Here is a 27,398-nt window from a genome sequence, read left to right as displayed (position 1 = left end):
AAGGGTGGCAGGAGTGACGTTGTCCTCCTTCCTGCAGCTTGGTACGTGGGCTGCTCTCTGGGGACACACCAAACCTGACAGTTCTCATGTCCTTTTTTGATCTCCTGCTTTCGAAAATAATGAGATGAAGCTGCAGCTACCTGAAGGGGATCCCTCTGGTGTCAGAAAGCCATACCTATTGCTAGTCTTGGTGCCAAAAGAGCGGCTATATGGCAAGTGACAACTGGATCCCTGGACACAGGAGGCTCCCCATCAAATTTAAGTAAGTCAGCCTTGTGACACTTCATCTGCCTTTTTAATTACCCTGCAGGCTTGCTAGGTCAGGGGATTCCTCTCAGCCTGTGCACATCAAGCACCCATGAAGGCTGTCTGATCTCAGTTAGATATCCAGATTTCTCCCCTTTATAAACTATGAATGGAACAGCGAGTCCCACAGAGCGCATCCCTTATTGCTTGCCTCAGCAAAAAGCTACACTGACCCTGGAGGCCCTGAGAGAGCCAGTCACACTTCCTGTGCAGATTAGCCAGGTGTGATAGGAAATAACACCAGAAAAGGCCCCCTAACAAAGCAAATCATATCATCAGTCTTGTGTGGCACAGCTGTTGCTTTCAGTTTTCAGTGCCGACCAGAGTACCGCCCGGGAACTTCCCGACCCTACCACAGTCAGCCCTTCATTCCCTCCAAGGTGCCTCACACCCCACTGCCCGCCTCACTCAGAGCCGGGCCAGCGTGGGGCAGGGAGCCAAACCGCTTCCAGCCCCTGGGGCTCCAAAGGGTAAGGAAAGGGCTGCCAGCTGATGTGGTAAAACTGCAAACGCGCTGTGGGCTCTGAGAAGAGCATGGTGAGAACTATGCTGGGATTTGGCTGGAACTGGAACAGGCTGCCCAAGGAGGCTGTGGATGCCCCATCCCTGGAGGCATTCAAGGCCAGGCTGGATGTGGCTCTGGGCAGCCTGGTCCGGTGGTTGGCGACCCTGCGCATAGCAGGGGGGTTGAAACTCGATGATCATTGTGGTCCTTTTCAACCCAGGCCATCCTATGATTCCATGATTCTATGATTGGCAGCGGGGGGAGAGGGCTCCAGCTTCGTGTTACTGACATGGCCGGATGGAAACCCTCCTCCTGGCGCACTTGCAGCCGTGTAACAACAGCGAGGGAGCAAGGATTTCCAAACGTGCTGAGCGCTGGGGTGCAGTGACTCAGCACGCTGCAAGGAGAGCGAGCGCGACAGGAAAACGGCAGCGAGCAGAAGCAAGCTTCGCTTTCTACAGCGACACATTAAGACACACAAGCTGAAACGCTGGACGTGCCGTACACACACACGCTCTTACAAACGGACACGTGACGGGAGGGAGGGAGGGAGGAGGGGAAGCTGCAGGGCGCTACCCCGCACAGCCCCGCTCCCCTCCCCCTTCACCCGGCCGGGGAAGCCCAAGCCCAAGCTCCACCCACCCACCCCGCACCCGCGCGCCGTAGAAGGCGGAGCGGGGCCTTGAAATAGAGGCGGGCGCGAACCGTGGGGAGAGCCGTGCTGCTCGTGGTAAGTACGGCTCGGGCCGCCTATCTGCTGCCGGAGCGGCCCGGGGAGCGCGCTGGGGAGCGGGAGCGGGTTTGAAGCGGCTTCTGCTCTGTGCTGAACGCCGCTATCTCCCTGCAGCGCTCCCTTCTGCCCGCTGGGTCCCACCTCAGCGGGTCCCTTGTTTGTTTGCTCGCTCTTACTTTCTCCCCTAACTCCTCGCTGCGGCTCTTCCGGGTGTGCCGTGCCCGCTGTGCCTGCCGTGCCGCGATGCCTCCCTCTCCCGTCGGCGCGGCCCGCGCTCGGTCCGCCCGCCGGCGCCGTCCTTCAGCCCTCGCTGGGCGCTGCGTCGCTCCTTTGTCTGCCTCGTTGGGGCGGGGCGGCGGGTGCGGGCCGGGCCCTCAGGAAGGGGCTGAGCGCGCCAGGGGCTTCTCTAACGAAATGAAATGGAACGGCAGCGCTTTCGGCTGTCTGGGGAGGCGTATCTATGTGGGAGATACTCGAGGAGAAGGAGGGTTTTCTGTGTGGTCTTGGACTCTTCCTGCCAACTTGATATATCAAGTTTAAACCTTTTAAAGGAGGCTCCTTTAGGTTATATCGGGTCGGGTATTAGGAAACGTTTCTTCTCGGAGTGGTCCTGCAGTGGCCCGGGCTGCCCAGGGAGGTGGTGTGGTCACTGTCCTTGGAGGTGTTCAGAAGCCGTGTGGAAGTGGCACTGAGGGATGTGGTCAGTGGGGTAAAACTGGATGATGAAGCCAGCATCCACTCCTCTGTGCCTCCTCCGTGCTGATGGCATTGTATGCAGCTGTGTAGAATGTGTTCTATAAGCTGTTCTTAGCTGTACATTTGCCTGCATTTCTGCAACCTCCCCTCCTAGATCTCACTCCTCATCGTGAGGAGCTGCCTGGCAGGGCTCAGGGACCAGCCAGGCCTACGGGTGTAGGTGGAGAGGGCATCTGCTGGGTAGGTTGCCTGTTGCTGGGAATGTGGCTGTGGCAATCTTGCCTTGCTGCTTGGCTCATCCTTGTTTATACGTGGTGTGTGTTTAGGAAGGAAAAATAAGACTTCTGGTTAAAGTGGTTGCCATATTAGTGCCATGTTGTTTCCATGTATTGTTTTTCCTGTGTAACAGGATGACAGGAGTCGCCCATGCTCATCAAGAGCTGGGATAGCAAGTGGTTACTCTGTGATAGAGTGAAGGTGCTTAATCTGGGAGCAGGCAGGCACACATCCTGTGACTGCTGCCTCTGGAGATCTTACAGTGCAGCCTGACACTTGGAAGCTGTGGTTCCCCATACAGGATGTTGGTGGGAGAATAGGGGCGTAATAGCTGTGTGCAGAGCCTGCTGACATAACTGTGGTGTTTCGGCTATTCAGGGTAGGCTCCTTGATAAAGCAGCTTTGTTGCCTCCGGGTATGAACTAATAAGCTGTGGGGGGTAGGGAAATAAACTGAGTCTCTGGTTATCTCTGCTGGAAGGAATCGATGGCAATTGAGCAGGTTTCATTTCCTCCAGTTAGCAGTTCCTCAGAATTTACCAGCAAATCTGATATTTCTTTGCTTAGCACCTTCCTCTGTTTTTCTCTTAGCTTGCTGTGGTTTGGTCTGTGTTAGGTAAGCGCAGCTCCAAATAATGTACAATGTTCATATCTGCATACTGTACAAAGCCAAATACATGCTGGCATTTCTGATTTAGGAAGCTGAACTCAGCTTGCATGAAGGCGCAAAGCTCCTGCTTAAAAGCTGGATCCCTTATTAGTTTTGGCTTGCTCCTCTTGGGTGAGGGAGGAAGGATGGGTTACTGAAAAATTACTGGTTAATGATTACAGAGTGTGCATAATTGGTCCTCTCCACAGACATTGGGTCCGATTCTGACGCAGGCCAAAGAAAGGTAGGGTAAAGTGTAAAAAAAACAAAACAAAAACAAAAAACAACAACAACAAAAAACCATGCTGTGAGTCATGTGGGGTGTCTGCTGTCATTCTTTAGTTTCCAAAGCTGTTAATTCCTGAGCTTCAGTGATTGCCTAGATTTGTACTAGATGTCTATAGGAGCAGCGTCCTGACCTTGTATCAGCTGTGATGGGAAGTGAATAGAGCTCTGTGTAGCTGCCAGTGGTGGGCATTAGACACCACCTTTTGCCTGGATGACATGATGTGCGTTGTCCCTGCACCGTCTTTGGAGCAATTGCTCCAAAGCACAGTACCTCTTTTTGTATGTACTTTTGCAACAGCGGAATCCTTCAATCCCGTGGTTTAGTTGAAGCATTGCTAGGACCGTTTTGGGCATTTAGTAGTTTTGGCACTTGATTCAGACTGTTCTGTCTCTTTGCATCCAGACAGTGATTCTTGGAGGTGACAAATCATGCTTCCTGGCCTGGGTGGGTTTGGGCTGGGCTGTCCTTGTTGATGAACGCAAGGAAAAGGCTGCACGTGGCAATGAAGCTGTGGAACAAAACTTGTGCTGCAGAAGGGGAAAGGTGATGTTATGGCTCTGAACTCCTTTAACTTTCAGTGAAATCTCAGACCTATCAGTCAGCCTCAGCTAGGGCGTGAGCAGGGCAGCTAAGCTGTGTGCAGTCATTACTCACCTGGCTGTGGCGTTTTTGTTTGTCAGTGGACCCGCTGTGTTTTCTGACATCACCCGACCTTTGGCTCTTTCCTGCTGTGTCCTCACTGCAGCTTCCTGGAGAATGGGCAGTGGCCATGTCTGTAATGCAATGGGCTGTTTCTTTAATCTCTTAGATGGATGAAAATGCCTTTTTTATTTCTTCAGTCTTATGCCTCTGCTAGTATAGTGTAACTTAGCTTAACAGCTGTGCAAACTTGCGTAGATCAGCTAGTTGCTGTGTTTTAGTTTTACATTCACTTTCTGGGACAGAACACCTTATGCTTCCTCTTCCATTTTAAACTGAAAGTGAAATGGCTTGCATTATTGCATGCACAGTCAGGCTTTTGCTCAGTGTAAAACGCACACGACTCCACTGTGCCTGTGGGCCTACAGCTAGGAAGCCCAAGCGGTGCCAAGTAACCATCTTAAGAGATTCTTTCAAGACTTGTTTTCTACTGGCTCCATCTGTCCCATCATCAGAGTGGGAGCAAGAGTTGGGAATACAACACAACAGGGGAGTTCTCCTGAGAGCCAGCACATCCAGCGTCACCAGAGGAACAGCATCAGGCTCTTCACCTGGGAAATCAGCCTTATGTCTGCCTGCACCCATACGTGGCTCTCTGTAAAAGAAAGACATTTCAAGCTATGATATGCTTGCTGTTTAGGAGGAAGGAGGCAGGTGAGGCTCTCAGGTATTGAGACAAGGCTGTGTATTTGTCAAGTAGGGGCAAGAATAGTTCTTGTTTGACCACATGGTCTGAAGGTAACCAGAAGCAGGGAGCTGTTAGTGCCACCTGTGTTCCTGCAGCTCTTTCCTTGTTGGTTTCCTTCCTTGCACACCTATAACCTCATAAAGAAAACTCAGATTGCTCACATTCTTCTTTACTACCAGCATCGGCTGTGAATTGCATTAAGTTGCAGTGCGAAGTGGCATTACTTATTCTTCTGTCTGGTGATGTTAACAGGAGTATGGATGTTTCAAATAAGGAGGATGTGTTTGTCCTCTAGATGGCACAGCAGCTACGGTGCCCAGTGCCGTGCTCCCAGCTCTTTGCCAGCTCTCGTCTCATCTCATCCAATTGGCACCTTATTTGAGTTGCTGTTGTCAGGTGGCGTTGGTCTGCCCTCTCGAGGACCAATTGCTTTGCTCAGCTGTAAAGACACGCTGCTGTGCAAGCTCGTGCCCCAGAAGAAGCATCCTGGATGAAAACTCTTACGTCTCTGACTTTACAAATGGTTTGCACGCACTTAATCCCAGATCAGAATGACCACGTTCTCTGTAGTCAAGATTAAATCTTGCACCTTCTGTGTAGATGCGGATCTGCCAGTTCCTTTGGGATCCTGCTCTGGCTGACTCAGTCCAAGCCCTGGCTTTGAGCTCTGTGGCAGCTCTGTCTGCAGGCTTCCTGCTCGCTTAACTTCAGCCCAGCTGCATCTGTAGGCTGCCTTCTAAAGATTGCAAACTTGTGTTGTCATGCTGCCTCCAGCCTTGATCTGATACAGAAACCACAGTGGTTGCAAGCTCATGCCTTTTTTCTTTTCCTCTTAAAAGAAGACCTGTGTTCCTTCCTTGTCATTGATGTGCCACCTATGGGCTGGATGAGAGTATTTTGAGCCAAATGAAAATGAAAGCTGTTGAGGAAGCTGGGTGGTGCTTCTTCCTCAGAAGTCTGAGTCCTGCCTGTGATAACTAGAGGATTGCTGTGATTCACAGCAGAACCTCCATCCAAATGCACGGAATTAGAAATAATGTGAAACAGCAGCAGAGCTCAGGGAGGTGAAATATGTCTCGAATGAAAAGGCTGCTCCAAAACTTCTTTGGAAGTCTCCAGTCCCATTTTTCTTTCAAAAAGGGGGAGGAAGTGTCCCATCAAAGAAATTGCTATGAGTTACTGCATTTGAGTACACAGTGAGTACTTAAACTGTTCAGGCTGTGATGCTTACTCTGTACTAAGTAAGTGAATATGAAACTGGTCTAGCAAAGGAGGTAGGCAGATGAGCATTTGTTGGTGTCAGGTCTTTGTGTTCCATTTTAGTGCCGCTGAACACTGGGAGATAAAGCAGTGAAACTGTTAGGAGCAGGAAGTATTCAGCGTGTTCCGGTGTATTTTTCCATCAGCGATGTTATGAGCAAACAGCGTGGTTTTGTTCATTGCTGGAGTGCTTGGAAGTGGCATTATTCACAGATCTTGAAGGAGGAAGCAATCTGAAGCTGAGAGCAAGAGAAACAAAAGCTGACAGCCTCGAGCACTGAGTTCCCCTGCTTGAGAGCAGGAGGGTTGGGTGAGTGTGAGCAGCCTCTTCTGTTCTTGACAGGCAGGGTATGTTACTTGAGTGGCTAGCAAATAACTCACAAGTGTCTGGGAGGTGGGGTTTGTCCCATACTGTGTCACAGACTTGCTGCCATCTTCAAGTTTTACCACGTCTGAAATGAAGGTAATGGTGCATCCTCCCTCTGAGGCGAACGCATGGAGAATGCCTGCACTTCAGAAGCTGTTGCCTGTAATGGGCAAGTACTGAGAAACTCCACATCAGTAGTTTTGGTATTAAGCGGGTGATACCGAACCACCCATTTGGTGTCATGGCAGCACGTGTGCACCTGTGGATGCACAGAAGGGTTTGTTCAGCCTATCCTTCACCTGGCAATACCTTTGTTTCCCTCCCCTCACCCGAGTTTTCTTTCCTAGGCCTGCAGTTAAATTTCCCTGTAGGAGGACAGGGGGTCACAGAGAAGGCAAAGTTTTGGGGCATCCTAAGCACTGGTGCAAGCTGGCATATCCTTGGACTGAGTAAGTGATAAGGATTATCATAGTAAGATAGCCATGATAACATCCTAGTTGGTAATGTCTGCACTTGCCTCATTTAAACTTTGTGCAGATCCTCAACCTCTCTCCCTTTTACTATGCGTTCTCTCCCTCTCTTTGCTAAGTCTGAACTGTGTGTGCAGCTGCCATGTGATCAGTCAGGCTTCTTCCACAGCTACAGAAGTACGGATAGGAGCTTCAGCATCTGCTGTCAGCTGGGCTCTGTGGTTCCTTTTGGGTTGTTGGGCTAGGAATTGTGTGTGGCAGGATGATGGGGATTTCTTTGAGACTTTGGGCTGTTTGCTGTGGATTTTGCTTGCTCTGTTTGTTTGAGGTGTAAAGGCTGGTAGTCAGGCACTGTTTAGAAGTCCTCAAATAAGGAACTTAGTAGGTCCGCCGTATGGTTTTCTTATGACTTTGCAGTACTACTGACTTGTCATATACAGCAGTTTGCCTGCGGTGTGCTTTTGGGAACACAGCGCAATAGAGTGGCTATGGTTTGAAGTGGGGATTTTCAACCTGTCAGATGGCAGAGCAAGTTGCGTCAACTCCAGGTGCTTTGGTTTCCCTATCTGTGAGGTGCTTCTGTATTGAGCTTTGCAGCTCAGCAATGAAATGTTTCCCTGTGAGACACGTAAAAGCCAGTGGGTCCAGGACTGGACAAATAGGTACTGTTTCATTGACTCCAGTGGTGATGTCATTCAGACTGCCAAAAATTAAGTTCTTATCTTTCAGCTGTCAGACAGAAATCAGTGCACTGGCTGTAAGTGTTCTCCTTCTCAATGGCTGATGGATTATTCGGCTTTGAAGACTTGAATTCACTCCTAACCCAAAAGTGAAACAAAGATAAATATCTTGACAGCTCACAGTAAGTCCTTTGATAGTGCCTGTCCAGGTGTTTGTACAGGATGTGTCTTGGAATCTAGACAAGCTGTTAAAGGAGGCAGTCCTACAGGAATGTGGCTCTGCTGCTGAAAAGTCTGCTTTCATAACCAGACAGTGTCTGATAGGGCTAAGAATAACTGCTGGCTGAGCTGTGAGGAGAGGTGAAAGATCTGAAGGGAAAGCAGTGGCAAGCCAGGGGCATTATTCATGGCATGGGTTTTTTCTTGAGCTGTCTTGGAGATGTGAAGAAGGGGTGAAAGCTGATTTAGGTTAGCATTGTTGCTATACGGATTCTGGGACCTATTCTCAATAGCTCTGTAGGTGGCCAATAGAATTTCCCCCCAGCAACTCTCCTTACGGTGCTGCTAACTCTTGTGCTATCCCTCAGGATACACTCAACACCAGCTGGGATGTGGTGTATGTGTGGATGGTGGCCCTGAAGGCTTGCTTTGCAGGAAGCAACCACAGAGTTCTTTCCTGCAAGAACTGGGCTGTGTGAGGGTGAAATAAGCACTGGTGCCCTGTGCTGATGGATATACTGCCGAGTGCTGCTGTGTTCACGTGGTGTCTGTGTGGCAGCCTGCATTTGTTAGGCAGAACTGTATGGAGGCAGGAAAGGAGTGAACATAGAAGTGTCTTAGCAGATTAACAGTTATGTGTTTGTGACAGAAATGATGTGTTGGGAATTAGAAGCTTAAGAATGAACTGTAAGTCTTCACCTTGGTAGCTACCAGTTGTTAGAAGGCAGGGTGTGTGTGTGGCATGGACTTCTAAGGATTTGAACAACTTCAATTTGTTTTGATTGCTCCTCAAATAATTCTCCTGAGGCAGTTTCATGTACAAGAGCTATAGGGAAGTGATAGCTTGCTATTTTAGACTTGCAGAGCTCATCCTTTGAGGTCAGTCTCATGTAAAATCTGTTGGTGTTCTGGCACTTTTCACTTACGAGAAGTGCTTGTTTTGTCATGTCCTTTGCACTGCGGTAGCATGTGGTGGCTTTTAGGAGGAGGAATTTAAATAACTGCCTCTCTTTGCCAGTGCATTCTCTGCTTTTGAGTGAGCCTCAGTGAGACTCGTATGCTCTGCATTAATGTATAGCAACAGCTTTTTACTATCCAAGAGGGGCTTCCCAAACCATTTTTCTCCTTATGCATCTCTTCCATGTTTTTGTTCGCTTGTTTTCTTCTTCCCCCCACATAGAGGTTACCTTCCCTCAAGTTACAGCAATTCATTTCTACCTGTTTGACACTGTTTCAGTGCTCGCTTAATAACTGAACAGACAGTGGCCACTCTTCTATGGAAAGAGAGGAAATTAGGAGCTAAACATCTGTCACTGTATAGATAGTAACAACTTCAAGCTGCATCTCTTCATTAATGAGGGACTGCTGCTGAGTTTCTTCCTTGATACAGTGCTGGCTTGCAATGGAGACTGAAAACAATACACTCATTGGTATTTCATTAAAGAAGTTATATTCCATAGAATATAAATTAGTAAAGTAAATCAGGATGCCAAATTTTAGCAAAGCCAACTTCCAGCTCTTCAGGGAATTAGGCAACAAAGCCCCCTGGGAAACCACCTTCAAGGGCGAGGGAGCAGAGCTGGCAGATCTTTTTAAGGAAGCTTTCTTTAGCACTCTGCATCCCCAAGAACAGGAAGTCAGGAAAGGAAGGCAAAAGACCGGCATGGCTGAACCAGGACCTGCTGGTTGAATTGGAGAGTAAGAAGAGAATGTGTAGGCAGTGGAAGCAGGGGCAGGTACCCTGGGAGGAGTGTAGGGATGCTGGTAGGCTGTGTAGGGAAGGCCAAGGCCCAACTGGAACAAGTGAAAGGTGCAGAGTGGAGTTAGAAAGCCTTCTGTATAATATACCTATATATATATATATATATATAATATTATATATATAATATAATATATATAATATAATTATATATTAGGTATATATATATTATATGGTTTATATATGGTTTATATAATGTATATATGGTATATAATATATGGTTTATATATATAAACCAGAACAACAGAGTCGAAGGAGGTGCCAGTGGACAAGGAGATAGCTGAAGTATTTGATTTCTTTGCCTCGATCTTAACTGGTGACTGCTCTGAGGAACTTGAGCATCTGTAAGTCTATGGGTCCTGATGAGATGTATTCCAGAGCCCTGAAGGAATTGATGTAGTCACCAGGTCACACTCAATTATATTTGAGAAGTCATAGTGGTCAGGTGAAGTCCCTAATGATGGAGGGGTGGGGGGAAAAAAAACAAGGTTCTACCCATTTCTTAAGAAGGGTAGAAAGGGCAGCCCAGGGAACTGACAGCTTGTCAGCCTCACTCTGTGTCAGGTAAGGTCGTGGAGCAGAACGTCGTGGAAGAGGGGGAGGTGGTATGGCATAACAAGCATGACTTCATCAAGGATGAGTCCTGCCTGACATTCGATGATGGTATAACTGCATCGGTGGATGGGGGAAGAGCCACTGAGTCCATCTGGACTTCATTAAGGCCTCTGATATGTTGTGGGGGAACACCCTTCTCTCCAAATTGGAAAGATAGAAATTTGATGAGTGGAATGTTTGTTGGATAAGGAACTGGTTTGTGCCCAGAGAGTGGTGGTCAATGGTTGAATGTCTGGATGGTGATCAGTGAGAAGTGGCTCTGACTCTGGGGTCAGTACTGGGACTAGTACTCTTCACTGTCTTCATTCATGATGTTGACAGTGGGGTTGAGTGCACCCACAGTGAGCTTGTGGATGAGATAAAGCTGTGTGGTGCAGACAACACTCCTCGGAGATGGGGTGCCATCCAGAGAGACCTAGATGGCAAGAGCAGTGGGCTCCGGTGAACCTCGTGAGGTTTGACATAACCAACTGTGATGTCTGGGACCTGGGTTGTAGCAACAACCCTATCAGGTACAAGCTGTGGGATGAAATGATGGAGCACAGCCCTGCCAAGGAGGACCTGGGGGTACTGGTGGGCAAACGGCATGAGCCAGCAACATGCCCTCACAGCCCAGAAAGCAAACTGTATCCTGGGCTGCATCAAAAGAAGCGTGGCGAGTAGGTCAGGAAGGTGATCCTGCCCCTCTGCTCTGTGCTGGTGGGGCCTCTCCTGGAGCACTGTGTCCAGATGTGGAGTCCTCAGTACAGGAGAGATGTGGACCTGTTGGAGCGTGTCTCAAGGATGGCCACAAAATGTTTTCAGCAGAACAGGACACACTCTTTAGCAGGTTTCAAACTAAAGGGAAGATCTAGATTGGATATAAGGGAAAAATTTCCTTATGATAAGGGAGCACTGGTGCAGGTTGCCTGGAGATGTGGATGCCCCATCCCTGGGGACACCAAGGTCCCTTGCAACTCAAATGATTCTGTGAATACTTTCCAAGACTTCTAGCAGCTATAAAGCAGCCTTACTAGATTATCTATTTTTACTGTGAGTGAGATGGAGTTTGTAGGCGTTTTCTGTGGTTTTCTTTTTGTACTAAAGCTTCTGTTTGTTCATAGATAACTTCTTTCATCCACTGAAAGATGTCTTAAAATCTCAACCTGCAGCCACCAGGATTCACATGCGTTAACGAATTAAGCTTCAGATGGCATTGGTGTGATTATATCTAACTTTTTAGGGGTTTGCCCTTAAAGGGTCCAATTTTTGAGATGGCACTAAAGAATTTCGCTTCTCAGGAGGAACTTCCTGAGTATCAAAACCCCTTATATTTATTCAAGGCAATTAGCTGAAATTTGAGGTCTCTGGAGCTACTAGCTAATTAAATACTTTTAAAAAAATGTAGTGATAGAGCTTTTTTTCCCTTGTTCTCACGTGTTTTTGACCACCCAAGTAGAGCTTTGTTAGCCAAAGGCTGGAGTGCCTCAGGGATTTTTCACTGCCTGGGTGGTGACTGCTTGATGTAGGGAAGAGTTAATGAAATTATCATCATCTTCTAGCCTTTGTCTTGTCTTTTTCTGTATAAGTATTGGAGAGTGTGGTTGGGTATTGTTGACTTTTGTTTTCTGCCTTAGCTTATGTGCAGGAGCGGACAATCTTGCAATTGGCCATTAGGATGGGTGACTTCTTAAAATATCTTTTAATGTCTATTTCTTTGTGGACCAGCCCTGAGGAGTGTCACATAAAGCTGGGGTGATCCCATAGTGGGAAGAAGATGGGAAGAACACTCTGTTATCCCCAGTCAGTGTCTCTGGGTGCAGCAGGTATCCTGGGAGCTGTGGCAGGGCAAGGGTTGCTTAACACCTTCTGTCTTTGCAAAGCATAAAGTGTTGTCAAAATGTGACATTGGGATCTTCAGAGCTGTAGCCAAGCACATGAGACTTGCTGCAGCTTCCTAGGAATTCATGTGAGTAATGTGTGCGTTCCGGCTGGATCAAGCTCCCCTTACTGTGCTGACAGTGTACTTTCACAAGCTTGCGTGAAGCTCCTGTGCTCTGCCTTTCCAGCCCTACCCAGGAAAATGCCTATGGGCATGCACAGTGGGAAAGTGCCCGTGGGACCCAGATCTCCCTGTAGTTAGTTTTTTTTATTTGCTGATTTGAGAATATAGTAGAATGCCCGTTTTCCTTCTTTCTTTTGGCCTAGAATAGTCTGTCTCTCTTCTTCTAGAGCAAGGAATGGGAGAAGGCAACAGTCCATCTGCCTTTGATTGCTTCTTTCATAGGTGTTTGGATTAAGTCAAACAGGTTTCCTAGCAGCATGAATAAAAATGAGGGAATTTGGGTTTTTAAAGCAGTATTTTGAGCTTTCCATAGAAGGATGTGACAGACGACAGACACCACAAAGGGGTGCCTCAACTCTTGCTTCTGTTCCACCCTCTTCAAGAAAGATTCCGCTTGTCTGTGCATGGGCTGGCGTTCTTTCTTGGTAGCTCATCTCCTGACCGCTCAGCTGACCTTCCAGCAGTATTCTGGAATTCCCCTCCAGAAGGAAAAAAGGCAGTCACCCTCTAACAGTTTGCCTGGGCTTGGGTGGCAGTGGTCCACTTCTTGTAAAGCCCTCTGTAAGAGAGAAGCTACTCAGCTAGTTTCACTCATACATCTGGACAGTTGCTTGCATGCAGCTGTAGTGGCTTGTGTTGCGTCACACATCTGTCAGTGCTGCAGAACACCTGCATCTGTGCTGTGGGAAGAGGATGATGTAGCTGCATCTGGACAGCTCCTGAGTTAGTACACAAAGTACACAAAACCACAGTCCTGCCACTGACCTGACAAACCATACCTGGATACCAATGGAGGGAAATGGGGATATAATGTTAAGTTCTCCAATTTAAATAAACATCTGTCCTCCAGCAAAGACAAAGGCCAGGAGAAAGATAGTCCCTCTGTTCTCCTGAGACCTGACAGGAGTCCAGGACTATCTCTAACCAACCAGCGTGCTCTTTGGGGTAGGGGTGAGTAGCAGCAATTGGGATCTGAACTGAGCACAGAAATAGTGTGATGCAAAGCAGTAGAAGTTGGACTTTTACATTAAGCTTCTAGCTTCCTGAAACAAGAAGACTTGATGGTTGAAAGGCTGCCTTTGGGCTCTTGTGGTTGTTTTTTTTTTTAGACATTTTGGGTTGTGTTTTGGCACTGGGGGATTCTAAGAGTCTTTGAAAAGCTGGGAAATTCCTGGTCTCTTGAAGCTGTAACTGTGGCTTCCTTCAGAGTTTGAATGCACTTCTGCTTTCACTTCTTTCCTCTTCTCCCACCTGCATACCTAATTGCTTAAACCACAGTTGTGGCGGGTTACTGCTCTAAAACTTAATGTGTCATCATGAGTCCAGGTCTCTGATAGTTAGCTGGTGATCTGTGTGGGTGAGCTCTCAGGTGCTCTCACCCTAACTTGGGTCAGCAGGTACCTGTGCTGTAGCCTGGTTATTGTCTGGCATGGAGAAGGCCTGGTGGGAATGCAGTGCTCATGAAATCAGCTTACCCCAGGGATTTCTGCATGTAGCTGTGTGGCTGTGCATGTGAGGCAGCAAATGCAGGTGTGCAGTCTGCATTCCTCTCCTCCTTGCCTTGTCTTTGCTTGATGGTCTCTGTGCTGTGCCTTCCTGTACCAGATGCAGCTATTTGGGCTGCTGATCTGACCCACCCATATACATGGCAGATAGGTATTTTCCCCTACCTGGTTATTTAGGGCCCTTCCTGCCAGAACAGCTGCTATTCTCTCAGCCTTGTTCATGGGCAGTTTTCTCCAGAAATTTATGTATCTCTAGAAAGGTCAGTTTCTGCAAGACCTGTGGGCACTGCTTGAAGATACGTATGTTGTTGGGGTTTGTTTTTTCCATTTACCATTTTCGTTCTCACTCTTGCAGGGCAAGGACTTCTGATCTGAAGCAGACCGTGACGAGCTGTTCTATCTCTGAATCTGTCATGGAACAGGTTAGTTTCAAATGCCACTGAAGTCACTTCTCCTATGTGCTTGTTCAGAAGTACCTGGAAGGGGCTGAGTCTGAAAAAGTAGTGGCTTGTGCCCTTCTCACCTTCCTCAGAGTTCCTGCTGTAGTCTCTGGCGCTGCACTCCTCCATCATGAATACAGACAGAAGGTGGATGGAACCATTTAGCTCGCAAGCTGCTTCCTTGTTACCTCAGTGCGAGACTCTCCCATTAGACTGCAGGCATGAGATGCAACTGATTTAAGAGACAATGTTTATTAAGCAGCAAACTACTGAAACTAATAAATGAAATAAATTAACTACTTGACCCATCAATGTGATCAATACTCACATAAATGTGACTTCAGAGCTCCTATTTACCAAATGCATGTTGCAAACCCCATAATATGTTGAAACATCTGTCACCCTCTAGCATTAAATGTGGATGTAAGACAGTTCTGGCCCTCTTTGTTGTGCTTTCCCACAACAAGTCTTTTGGAAAGAAACATGATGACAAGTCAGATGGGTTGTTCAGTGTTGGGTCACTGTTCAAGGTGCTTGGGTCACCCAGTGGCCTTCACTGTTGTCTGTAGACACCCATACTTCACTCATGGAAGGTGTGCTTTATCTTTGATCATACCTTATTTTCCACTTGTTTCTGCTTCCAGACTTGTTGCCCTTGTTCTGCCCTTCCTGTGCCTGATCTCCCCGGCAAACATTGTGTCACTGATTATTTCTAACATATTTATCACAATTTTTCTACTGTTGCGTAGGCCATCATAGCACTTTGTAACAGTACTGATATAGTTACGTAGATATGGAGTGGCCTTGGGAGGTTCCAATTACGCAAGGGTATACTGTTTCAATTCTTAGGCTCATCCTGGTTGATTACCCATTACCCTATGCAATTGGCAAAGCAAACCAGTTTTCTTTTAACCTTGATTCCTTTAGGTAGTTCTTTTCAAGCCTCACCACTTCCTTACTACATGAGCAGATAGTCTGGGTACAAGAGTAAGGATTATTTTTTTTTTTTGTCCTTTCATTTCTGTGCTCATACATCCTGCTCCATCAGCTGCTTAATTGGGATTGCTGGGCAATCTTCTCCTTTTCTGCAGAGGCCTTGGTTGGTTGAGGCCCTGTTGTTCCTGTGGGACTTCTTGCTCCCATCACTGCCCACTTGCTGGGCCTCCTCAGCCTAACCCGCCCAGGTGGTCTGCACTGCCCTGCTGGAGGACAGCATGTGACAGCAGAGGCAGCATGTGCCTGCTTACTGCAGGTAAATGGCTATGAGACACCAGTGCTCTGCTGTCTTGCTGTTCTTATGAGCAGCTGCCTGACTGTGCAGGGATCTGAATATGTTTGTTATGGAGCTTGTCTAGATCACATTCAAGAGGGAAAAGGAATGCAGACTTTGTTTTTTTTGTGGCCTTATGCTGTCTGTTATCTCTGCTCCCCACCTTGTTACTGCTGTGCTCTGATTAAAGTTAAATGGGGAACTGTTGAACGGGCTTAGTTCTGTACAGGAAGTAGAGTGCCCAATTCCCAATACAGGGGTGAAAACCTTTGAAACAGATGTGTGAATAGAGAAGTGGGTCACTTGTGCGAGTATTCATCTTTGTTTCAGAAGAGGAGTCCTGATCAGGGATTTTGTCCTTGCTACTTAGGAGGTGAGCTGACGCCTCAGCAGCTGGTTTGTAAGACCAGAGCCAGCCAGCATTAACCAGCACACTTGTGTGCATGTCTGCATCTAGGAGTTAGTGTGCGTTTGCTCAGGTCTTGTAAACTGGGCATTATTATGCAGTGTACCCAAAGGAGACCAGAAAAAGGTGTTCACTGAAACAAAAACAGCATCTGTACAACCCAACGTAGCAGGATGTGGGCTTAACTGTGATTCTTCTTCCATTTAGGATATCTACAGTAATGGATCTGACCATATGGAGCGCATGCTTCTCTTTGCTTTCCTGGCGGAGTCCTCTGGCTGTGAGTTCAGAGAGCAGCTGCCATCCCTACAAAGCCAGGGCGTCTTGTGTTCTGTTAAAGATGCTCTCTGTTACGATAGTGATGGGGAACTTCAGACCGATGGGAATCGAAGTGGCCACTTGCAGAATGGTGAGCTAGGTGAGTGCTCTCTTCTCTTCCCCATGTGCCTTCTGTGAAGATGGTGGGCTTTGTTTCTATCCCCTTCTCTCTTCACTGTCTTGTGACAGACGGTTGGCAATAGTCTCTCCACTGAGAAACTTCACAGCTGGTGGTTGTATCGGTTGGGGTTTTATCACTTGGGGTAAGACAGCTAATGCTTGGCAGTGCAGCTCCCTCTTGGTGGCTGAGCACCTGTTCCCCTACACAGTCTATAGCATGTGAGGCAAGGACTACAAATCTCATACTAATCATTTTTGTCCTTAAATAATGTGATCTGAAGTGATTCTGTTAAGCTTCCCATTGCTCCTCAAGGAGTTTTGTTTCAGCACTTGGGCTAGGATTTAGGAGCAGCTCTCTTTCTGCTACTGATTTAACTCCCTTGTGCTGTACTGGTGTGGCAGAGGCAGTTTCTTAAATAGCTCCTTGTACTGTTCTTGCTTCGCTAGCCCTGAGCAGCATGGGTATTGCACCTTGCCCATGATGTGCAAGCTGGCACGTTGATGTAGTGAACTAGTGTAATGAGTAACCGCTATAGTAAATATTACCTCATACAAAATGTATCAATTTCATGGCCCAAAGTGACAATGGGAAGCTTTGCCAAAAGAAGGTGCTGTGTTCTAGATGGTGCTTATGACACAGGTCCTGGCAGTTGTCAGCTGAGAAATCAGGCACACTCTTCCTTTCCTCCCCCCTCTGGACAGTAGTTATCTTGAACAAATCTTGACTGGGTGTGTTCTGACTTCCTCACTTAGTGTGTATGGCTGTCACAAAGGCAGTATGGAAAGAAGATCGGGGCGGGTAGGGGGAGGTTGGCAACGGAGATGGGCAAAATGCCATAGGTCACCTTATCTGTGCTGAACCCAGTGTGACTGCAGCCCGTGAACTAAATCCTGCTCTGTGTGTTGGCAGTGCCTGACCCTGAGGTAAATGAAGCAATTGTCCGGACCATTGCTGCTCAGCTTGCTGAGATCGGAGACCAGCTGGATAAACAAATCAAAGCAAAAGTAGTAAATGATCTAGTGCAACATTTTCTGAATGAGAATCTGCCTAGAGAGGTGAGTGAAAAGCAACCTGATGAGTAGCTCCCCTTTTAAATGTTGAGTCCTTCCTGCTGTGACTGAAGCAGCAAGTTTGCAACACCTTTCTAGTTTGATGCCTTGATTACTGCACTTCTAGAATTAATCTGAAACGTTAATATTTGTTGTGAAGTTCTGTTAGAGAAGATGCTTTGGTGAACCTGTACACTGTGGCAGCCTTTGTCCTGCAAAGTGAGTTTCTTGGGCTCTTTCCCTTTCTGCAGACAGGGAAGGTGAGGTTGTGGAGCAGGGCTGACTTCCAGGGGTAATTTTGTTTTTAAGATATTTGAACTGTGATGCTGGGTCCTGAACGTCAGCTACTTGTCAGATGGACAAACCTGGCAGAAGTTTGGCTTGTGTTTATCACTGAACACTGAGACTCAGCAATCAGTGAGACCCAGTGCTCCCTCTTACGGCGCCTTAATCCTCTGGCTCACAGGCTGTTGGTGTTGGGAGTAGCAGTGGTTTGTGCTGGGATGGGCAACCTGCTGAAAAGGCCTCTCTAGGTGGCACCTCCACTGCTTCAGTGTAGGTTGTCTCTCAGTTTATGATGGGATGAGACTTAGCATCCGTGGTCCAGCATCTAATGTGCCTCACTGCTCTGCAAGGAAGTATTCACATCTGGATCAACAGCCACAGTTTGTTTCCCCAGAGCCTTCTGGCATCTTCAAGAGATAACTGTATAACTGGATATTTGGCTTGCTTGTGTTTCTCTGCCTGTGATGAAGTTAGTGCTGTCTTTGATTTGAGGGTCTGCTTGGCTTGAAAAGGCAGGATTAAAATGATCTTATTTTGGGGGGAGGGGAGTGGGGAAGCAGAAGTGAGGTAGTGCTTGTTCTGTGCCTGGACCCCTTCTCTACCTCCTGCCTATATGAAGAGTTTTCTGTGAAGCTTTTCTCCATACCAGTTGCCCCTAGGCATGTAGCTCTGATACTCACTGTGTTTAAGATTAAGGTAGGTTCCGCTCTCCTGGGACCCCTGGATTCTCGGGCTACTTCAGGACCTGGCAGGCTAGCTGCAGATTCTGGGCTGCTGCACCCTGAGTGTGCAAGGGGCTAAAGTAAATTTTCCAGTGCTGTGTGTTGTTTCCTTATTTCTTTGTTTTTCTGGGTGAGCAGCTGAGCTTTCGAGGCCATCAGTCATCCTTGTTGTCACCTGGGTATGTAACAGCCTGGGAAGGAGCGTGGCAGCTTCTAATGTGTCTGTACAGGTGCACAGCTGCTGCACTGACATCCTCTCTTTCCTCTATGCAGGAGATAACACGGTGCCTGTCACAGGCAGTGGAAGGACTTGCCAGAGCCATCCCATCAGATCTGGAGCAAGAGAAGGCCATGTTGGTGCTAGCAATGCTCTTAACTAAGAAAGTGGCAAATCAAATGCCTTCCCTTCTACAGCGTGTCTTCAGCACCACTGTGAACTACATCAGCCAACACTTCCACAACTACATTGTCAGAATGGTGAGTGCTATCCAACAGCTCTGCAGCTCAGTGCAAGTCACAGCCAGTCTCTTCGCTGGCCCTGGTTATTCCCTGAGGGCCCCGCCAGATTCCTGCTGGTTTTCCCATAATGTTTGGGGCTCTGGGAGCTCGGCAGGGAAGAGCTGCTGGTACCTGCAAGCCCCGAAGGCTGATATGCAAAGGGAGGGAAGGAGGCTGAGGGCAGTGTCCAGCTTCTGCTCACTTCCCTGGGACCCCCTCCCAAAGCCAGTCCTACCACAGGATGCAGGGCTGAGGACTAACAGACATGCAGCACAGCAGGTGGCAGCATTGAGGCACGGATCTGTGTAGAGTGCAGGGGCCTTTGTGGGTGCACGGGCTGCTGCTGTTTTGCCTTCCTGGCAGCTGCCCAAGTCCACGGGCTGGGCAGGCAGGTGGAGGGCTTGTGGCTGTAAGACGACACTGTTGTGGTTAATGCTGGTTCCATTTCTTTCCTCCTAGCTGCGTGAGTGAGAGATCTCCAGCCATTGGCTTCCTGAAGGATCTTTAACTTCTTCATCTGCTAAGATACCTTTTCTGCTCATAACTTTTGAGACACAGCTGTGAAAGGGAAGGCAGAGCTTGTAGATGGGCTTTTGTAGACTAGCACAGTAGCGATGGTAGTGAGAACTGCATGACTGGTCTGCCAGCACCTGTAGGATATAGTGCCTACTCTTCTCCGTTTTACGAAATAGGTGTTCTTTCTTTTGTTTTTTTTTCTTCCCTCTCCTTTTTGGTAGCAGATGTAATGCAGGTACAGCCCCGGGCTCGTGCCTCCAGGGGAAGTGCACTGGGTGCTGAACCCACCTTGTCAGTATTTTTAACCAACTGCTGCATCCTGCAGGTTTCTGTGCTGCAGCTGGGCAAGGTACAGGAGGGGGTTTTGGGGGGGGAACAATATCCGTATATGCTTGAGAAAGAAGGTGGTCATTGGCTTCAGAGCAGCTTGCTGGAGAGAAAAAAGATACCAGCCTTGAATGAGAAAGGAGGAGTACCTGGTGTCTCTGCTCAGTAGCACATTGTATTCACATCTCAGGTTCACTGAACAGACTTAGACTCAGGTTGTTTGATGTATGTGTCATCACATGCGTGGTGGCTGAGGCTCTACTTGTGATCCAGCTGCCTCTGAAGAAATCATGTAAATAATGTCCTTTTACTTGTGTTGTTCTGTGTTGTTTTTAAATAAAAATGGACATGATGTACATATGCATCTTAAGCAACTGAATTGCTTAAGAAGGAAAAATTGCTTAGTAAGGAGGTCCTTACAGCACTCTTCCTGTGCTGCTGCCAGTGGTAACAGCTGTGGCTGTTGGCCGTGCACCCTGCACAAAGAGACTGACGGTGGTTGTTTGCTGGTAGCTGCACTTGAACAGTGGAGGAAAGGAAAATCAAAACACAACCTACATGTTTTGAAAACTGTACCATTTATTAAAGTGCAACCTGGGGGCATGGTCTTACAGCAGTGTCCCAGTGGTAGAGGGAAAAATGTACATACCCCTTCACTTAAACTGATTCTAGAACAATGAAGCTGGAAAGAACTTTCTTGTAAAGGTGGAAACGCTTTTATTAACCAAATGGCACAAGAAGCTTTAGATAGCTTTCCCCAAGAGAGCTGCGCTTGCATGTTGTTATCGGTTCCTGGGGCAGGGGCTGCCCTCAGCCCAAGCTGGGTCTCTTCCCCCAGGCCCGTCTCTCAGGAACAGGACCTGCACTCCCTGCTGCCAGCCAGCGGAAGCCTGGTGGAAGACCTTCCCAGACGTGCACACAGAGTCCATCCCATTAGACGTTGCTACTGAACCCAAGTGGGTTTTAGCTTTACACTTGAATAAAAGCTCGTAATGCAAGATAAAAATGGGGAGAGACCCCCTAAAGGTATAGCAGTAAGATGCATCCTCTGCAGCTTCTTCTGTCCGACTCACTAGTGTTCCTTGCCTCCCCTGCAGATACTGCAGGGAGATCAAAAGCAGCTTCCACTGGAAGCTAACTGCAGCTCCCCCTCTCCTACAGCACGCCATAGACTTCTACCCAGGAGGAAGCAAGTCAGCCTACCTAAGAGACTGAAAGAGGGTCAGCTCAAAGTAGAAAAAAGCGACCAAGTCATTTAACACAGGAGGTGAAGCTGAGCGATGTGTTCTGGTTCCCCTGGCTGTATTGGTGATGCTGCAGCTGCCCCCTTCTGCGCTGGCACAGCTCTTGTTCTCCGGCCGTGACCACAGGCAGCCGCAGAGCCTTTGCATAAAGCAAGCACTGTACATTTTGCTCCATAGGGGCCTGAGCTGGGGGGACCAGAGTGACTGCTGGTGGATTACATGTGACCCCCTCCCACCCTGTTTGTTTGCTGTTTTTTTTCTTATGGCAATACATAGCTTGCACTTTGAAGCACGGCACAGACACACACAGTCAAAGCGCTGCTGCTCTTGTAGCCTCCTAGTACTGAAGTGAAGCAGACTGAGCCAAACGAGTCATGCACAGCTTCTGCCTTCAATAGGTACAGGCAGTAATGCGCCTCACTGCTCCGTGCTTCACTGGGAAACACATTCTCCTGTCTGTGACCTACTGGAGTAGAGAACATACACGACAAGTCAGCGTTCAGTATGTTTTGTGCCTAAAATGAGACATTCTATGGAAGACCTGGGCTGTGTGTACCCACGGTGGGTGGGGTGGGTGCTCACTCCTCCCCTCCTCCCAAACGTTCCCAGCTAAACAATCCAGGCATTACATTCTTAGAGCCAAATTCTAAAGCATGAGCTTGTTCTGGTTCAGTGAAGGAACGACCGTGCTGCCAGAAGCATGGTTATTTGTGCCTGATAGTAACACCTGCCTTAGCAGGGCTTTGCTACGACTGCCATACCCCTGTGGGTTCAATGGAAGGAAGGCTTTGTGACCTCAATTATTTTGTTTACTACATCATTACAACGGAAGACTAAACTTTTCCAACCTAACTAACTTCAACGCTTTGCTTTGCCAGTTGTGACCATTAGAAAGCACTGAATGGTTTAAAAATACAGTCCAAATCATCAGCTGTGCTCAGAGCTACAAAAGAAGGAAACGGGATTCTGGCAACAGGCTTTGCTCTATGCAAAAGCACTCAGCGCTACAGCTTTCAGCCCCAGAGCACAGCCCCAGCCGGGGTGGCAGGCAGGCAGGTTAGGAAAGAAAGAGCCAGCTGCCAGCACCACAGCATCCTGAAGTTAAGCTGTTGCCGTCCAAACCCTGATGCAATACAGAAAAGCCCACGCTTCCACTGCGCTGGGTGGCACTTGCCAGGAGCTGCTGCTCAGACTGGTCAGCACCTGGACAGAGCAGATGCCTAAGGTCTGACATCTTGGCAATGGCAAACCCCAACCCTGGGTTGCTTTGCCATCTCTGGGCTTGTTCCATCATGAGATTAGAGCTAGTATTTTAGGCGCCAGCTATCTTCAGTATACTGGGCAGCCAAGTTATTTATCTCCTTGAGAACCCTACTCACCCTATTCTGATTTCAACTGAGCCAAGCGGGCGGCACAGCTGTATCAAGCTGTGGCCAAGCAGCCCGTATACCCTCCCCGTGCTCCCACACAGCACACGGCTGCACCAGGAGGGTACACGCATGGCTCTGCGCCCAGGGGTTGGGCTGTTACACAACACTGGGACTCTTATGTTTCAGTTCTTGTTCCAGGTTTGTTTTCTGGAAAAAGACCTTCCCCAGTTCCCAGCCCCAGTGCCCAGGTGAGCAGAGCCTAGAGTTAAGCACAACTGAAAGTTAAGCTTCACCTCATCTCAAAAGCCATTTTCCTGACAGCTCCTTATTTAGTACGCTACCCGCTGTGGTTCCCTCAGTGTTTAGCTCAGGCTGTGGCTTCCAAGCCAGGTCTCTCAGCTGTGCACAGAGGCATGCAGAGTGCAGCGTTTCACACGTACGTTTTGCTGGTCCAGCCCTTTGTTTTATCATCTCAGCTTGAGGATGCGCTGCAGACGAGGATAAGGTGAAGAACAAATGGGTCTAAGGTAGATACTTTGTTAAGGTACAGGCCACTCAAGGACATATCGAGGCACTTTTGGGAAGGGAGTAAGTAACACAAGTGAGAGTAATTCTAGATGCTTTTTTTTTTTGTAAGTAGATAGCCCACTGCCTTTCCTTTGCCAGCTGCAAGAGTTCCACTAAACAGAGGTTGCCTCACCCAGTTCAAGGTAACCAGACCAAGCTGTTAAGGACTACTTCAGAGTGTTTGAAGACAGGAGAAAGCCCCTCCATTCCCTAACTCACCCCTGCAATAGGGCAAGCAGCCCAGCACCCAGCTCAGTAAGAACGCTGTTGCTAAGGCTACACAACCTTCTGGTGACTTCCCCAGGGCCTGCTCCAGTGCTGGCCGAGCACAACAGGCTCAGAATTCAAGTCCATAAGCGACCTTTCCAGCTAATGGAGTGTTCCTAGAGGGAAAGGGAACACACGACAGACTTTTTGTCTATAAACACGGTTATAGGGATGGGGGAAGAAGAAGGTAACAAATTCTTCTTGAATTGTCAAATTTTTCTCTACGGCCCTAAAGATGGGAAGTGTGTAAAGAAGGGGCCAAGCAACCAAAATGCAGCTGGCGCTCCACTAAATGCTGCAAGATACCCCATACTTGGGCCTTTCACCCCACCATGAAAATGCTTTTAAAAAAATCCCCAAAGCATTTGTCTTCCTTACTGCTGCTGCTCTATAAGAAAGAGGACACTTCTTATTTAACGCCCCATCGAGCGCTTTGTGTCAGTAAGGGATGTTTCCCTGGTAGACCTATTGTCATCTGCCCTGCACCCACCTCCTGCACTACTAGCAATATAACCACCTAAAGAGCCAAAGAATGACTTTACCCCCTCACGTGCACACAAGTTATCCAGCACATCCAAAACATCCATCTCTGTTTCAGAGCAGATCCAGGAACTTCTAAGTGGCTGCAGATGGGGCATCTTCCCCCATCTCAATGCCTCGCCTTCGGAAAGGAGAGGATGCAGCTGGGGTTAAAGCAGCCCTGTGCCCACAGGGAACAGCGGGGACATGAAAGCCATCAGCAAAGCAGCAGTAGAGGGGAACCCCATCCCAGCCTGTGGGACCAAAAAGCAGCCCCTGCCACAAGCAGCTGCCCTTGCATATCGCATCATTTGTCGGGATGTGAAATGAAGCAAAACTGTACACGTTCTTACATGTCAAAAGGAGCATACAAAGTCAATTCCATTTTGCAACACAGTGTACGTTTTGGTTTTTGTTGTTGTTGCTTTTTGTTTTAACTTTAAGGCCAGCTTACTCCCTCTTAAACACAGAAAAGCCATCTCTGACCCACACACACTGCTGATCCACAGCTCCTGAGCTGGGGCTCCCCTCCCAGCAGGGGCACACACCTAACAGTCCTTCCTTTCAGCATTCAAAGTCACACAAATCCAAACCTGAGAAGTTTTCTCCAAAATCCATTCTCAAAAAACCTTAAACAAAGAATTCCCCAGACTCTGCCAGCTTCTTACTGACTTACCAGCGTGAGTGGGATAGGATGGGACCAACAATAAGCTGAAGCAGAGAATGTGCTAAAAATCTCTGCATTATCAGATCACTTAAGAAACAGGCTCACTGCAGGAAATACTCTAGATAAGGTTGTTCAGAGATAAAGTACCTTGTCTTTGTGCTTTATGAAGAGTAAGCTTACTGTAAGCTCACATTTTGATTTTAACGTTATCTCGAGTCCCCTTTCCCCTATCTCCACCTGTTGTAAGCCACAGTGCCAGCATCAGCCCTCAGAGACGCAGCAGTATCTTCTGCCTGGACAACCTGCGACCTTACCCACAGAGCTGCAGGTCAGAGCAGGGGGGACACAAACACGCTCCAGAAGGAACGCTTGTGGCCAGCTCTGTCGGTACAGCAGTGCCTTAAAGGCTTCTCCCTGCGTGCACCCGAAGCGTTGTGTCCGCAGGAAAAGGGGTTTGCTTATTCCAAAGCAACATTCTCATCATTTGTGAACCTGCAAATGTCATCTAACTGTTAAACATTCAGAGTCGCAAAACAAACTGCACCGCACGACACCCTGGGTCAGCTCGGGAACGGGCAAATGGGGAAAGGTGTTTAATGCTGTTTTGCTTAGTGACCAGAATCCACTGCTTTATATACGTGGGATTCAGTCGCAGCCAAGACCACAGTAGGACTACATACCCCCTGTGTTTAACCTGTGAAAGACAACACAGACTGCAGCATGATACAGGACAAGAGAGCATTGAACCTGCGAATCTCACAGGAGGCATCGGCCTCCCTCGCACACAGTTTTGCCACACCTTTGCTGAATACACTCTGGTATCCAAGTGCTTACCGAGCGACACCGTGGCCAGCATAAGCTGTGCATCTCCGCTATCTGAAGGGTGAGAGTGAGGTGGGCAGGAGCACGGCAAATGGATTCCCAAGACCAGCCAAGCGCAGCAGCCATCCCACCCTGCCCGACAGCTGCAGGCGCCGTGTGCACCTCTCCCTGCAGAACACGGGGTGCTCAGAGCCAGTACCGCTACAGAGAGGCAGCATCTACATGGGGGCTTCAGGAACTGTTAAGGGCCAGAACGGGTGGGAGCGAAGAGGTAAGAATAAGCACTCTCCTGCTGGGGTTTAAGAAGAACCTGCGAGGTTACAAGGAGCAGTGCGGTACCTGAGAGGAAGCTGAGCCAGAAGGAGACCAGCCTCTCGCTGCAGGACTTGGGCTAGGAAGGGCTCGGGAAGCGCAGGGAAGTGACAGGACAGCACAGCTGCAGCAGCAGTCGCTCGGAGAAGCCAAAAACTCCAGGGGTTGGCAGCAGCTGGCTCTACCCTTCCCCGGGGATTCTCTGTTCCAGTTCCTCGAGTACGAGCACCCCTTTCTTCAGCACCTGCACTTAAGTTCTTACATTTGCAGAATTTATTATTATTTGTGGTTTTTTTCTTAAAAATACCCCTGTACTTTAATCAGGAAAAACCAGTCCCCGCCCCAATTCTACTAAAAACGTGATTGTCCATAGCTGGAGGCTTACTGAATGACCTCACCCCGTCACCATTACTCAAATGTCCAATTACACAGCAGGCAGCTCAACCTTTAGGTAACACAACTACAACAACTGGATCGCGCTCGCTTCTCTCTCTCCCACCACCTCCTCAAGAGAGCTCTGTTACTTTTTCCTAAGCGCCAGCGCTACTCCGACTGCCACAGCCAATATGGCCACTGCAGCAGCCCCACCGTACAGCAATATGGATTTCCCTTCCGGCAACAAGATAGGCTTCTCCTCTGCAGCGGAGGATTTCTCTTCTATTTCTTCCAAAGGGCCCTCTTTCCCCACTTTTTTTTCCCCTGGAAGCAGTATTTTCTCAGGTTCTGGTGTAGCCTTTCCTTCCGATGGGGTTAACTTTGGGACAGGTTTACTTAACGCGGGGATTTCAGGTTCAACAAGCTCTTCGGCCACTTTTCCCTTCTCCTCCTGTTTTGTACGACGTGCAGAGGGATGTGCTTTTTCTACGGCAACAATTTCAGCTTGAGGTTTTACCTCCTGTAAAGAAGCAGGGGTTTCTGGAAACGCCGCCTGCACGGTCTCTGCAGCAACCGCCGACACCACTGCTTCCTCAATCCCCTCCGGGATCTCTTCCTTCTCCACGTGAACGATGTCGGAGTTGGAAGAGTTGTTCTCGCTCCTTTCTTCAGCCCCGCCGTTGCTATCCAGGCTCTTGACTTCTTCAGGATCCATGGCCACCTGCTGCCAGGACTCCGGCCCCAGGGAGACGGGCAGGCTCTCTGTGTGCCAGCTCTGGCTTGCTGACAGGGAGACGGGCAGGCTCTCCGACTGCCACGACGTGGTCACTGTCGGGGATTCTGGGGGGCTCACCTGGCCTGAGTTGTCACTGGTCAGGATGTAGATATCATTACTGTCCTCTGCGATGAGGCCGGGATACTCTTCCTCTTCAGATTCCAAACTAAACACCGTCCCCTGTGAATGAAAAGGATACAACACATGAGCAATGGCTTCAGCATTACGTGCCCTGTGTGGGAAGGAAGAGGATGCCTGGAAATCCAATGAAACAGACAGCAAAATGAGAGGGCCTCTGCAGGAGCAGGATTCATCTAACCTACATTATGGAAGAGACTACAAAACTCAGCCAATGCAACTGGGACATCCAGAGAACAGAGCGACTAGCCACGGGTGGGCTGCTGAGTTCGTACCACAGAAGAGATTTGTCTCAAGGCGAAAATTACAAGTGGAAAAATATATTATGTGCTGAAAATCCTAAGATGGGTGTGATAACAGGAACATAAAATCAGTAACTAGGGGCTGAGAGGAACCCCAGTAAGCATCTGTGAAACCAGAAGCCAAGACTTGATTACCCCCTTGTTCCTAACAAAACCAGTTTGAATGTTTTGCCAGTTCCTACAGTACCGCAGCCCTGCCGGTACAAACTCTTTTTACAGTTACCAAGATTTCCTGTACAGTCCCATCATAACAGGAAGCACTGGAAAAATAATAAACCCATTCTTTTTCCTTCTCCCTGCTCCAGTCCGCAATCAATAGTTCTCCTAAA

General features: G+C 48.4%; 2 protein-coding genes across 8 annotated transcripts in view; one reads left to right on the top strand and one right to left on the bottom strand.

Annotated features, from left to right (window-relative positions):
- Positions 1 to 1,487: 1,487 nt before the first annotated feature.
- On the top strand, positions 1,488 to 20,067 carry BID (BH3 interacting domain death agonist). Of its 5 annotated transcripts, XM_046900783.1 has the most exons (7): positions 1,488 to 1,541; positions 7,667 to 7,777; positions 14,115 to 14,181; positions 16,083 to 16,293; positions 17,224 to 17,369; positions 18,644 to 18,847; positions 19,328 to 20,067. In XM_046900783.1, exons 3-7 carry the CDS (start codon positions 14,173 to 14,175, stop codon positions 19,337 to 19,339), a joined length of 582 nt encoding a protein of 193 aa, XP_046756739.1. In that variant the 5' UTR covers positions 1,488 to 1,541; positions 7,667 to 7,777; positions 14,115 to 14,172; the 3' UTR covers positions 19,340 to 20,067. The 5 variants fall into 5 exon arrangements, with proteins under 5 accessions (XP_046756739.1, NP_989883.3, XP_040561565.1 ...); NM_204552.3 differs by lacking the exon at positions 7,667 to 7,777; XM_040705631.2 differs by lacking the exon at positions 7,667 to 7,777 and having other exon boundaries at positions 1,488 to 3,408.
- Positions 20,068 to 20,270: 203 nt separating this feature from the next.
- BCL2L13 (BCL2 like 13) overlaps positions 20,271 to 27,398 on the bottom strand; it is a 43,602-nt gene continuing 36,474 nt past the window's right edge. For all 3 annotated transcript variants that reach the window (XM_040655555.2, XM_416394.8, XM_015286371.4), the window contains exon 7: positions 20,271 to 26,809. In XM_040655555.2, the coding sequence (XP_040511489.1) occupies positions 26,000 to 26,809 (810 nt within the window). In that variant the 3' untranslated portion in view covers positions 20,271 to 25,999. The remainder of the gene's footprint in view (positions 26,810 to 27,398) is intronic.

Source organism: Gallus gallus, chromosome 1 (assembly GCF_016699485.2).
Source record: "Gallus gallus isolate bGalGal1 chromosome 1, bGalGal1.mat.broiler.GRCg7b, whole genome shotgun sequence".
Taxonomy (NCBI): domain Eukaryota; kingdom Metazoa; phylum Chordata; class Aves; order Galliformes; family Phasianidae; genus Gallus; species Gallus gallus.
This window is presented reverse-complemented; position numbering and strand designations above follow the sequence as displayed.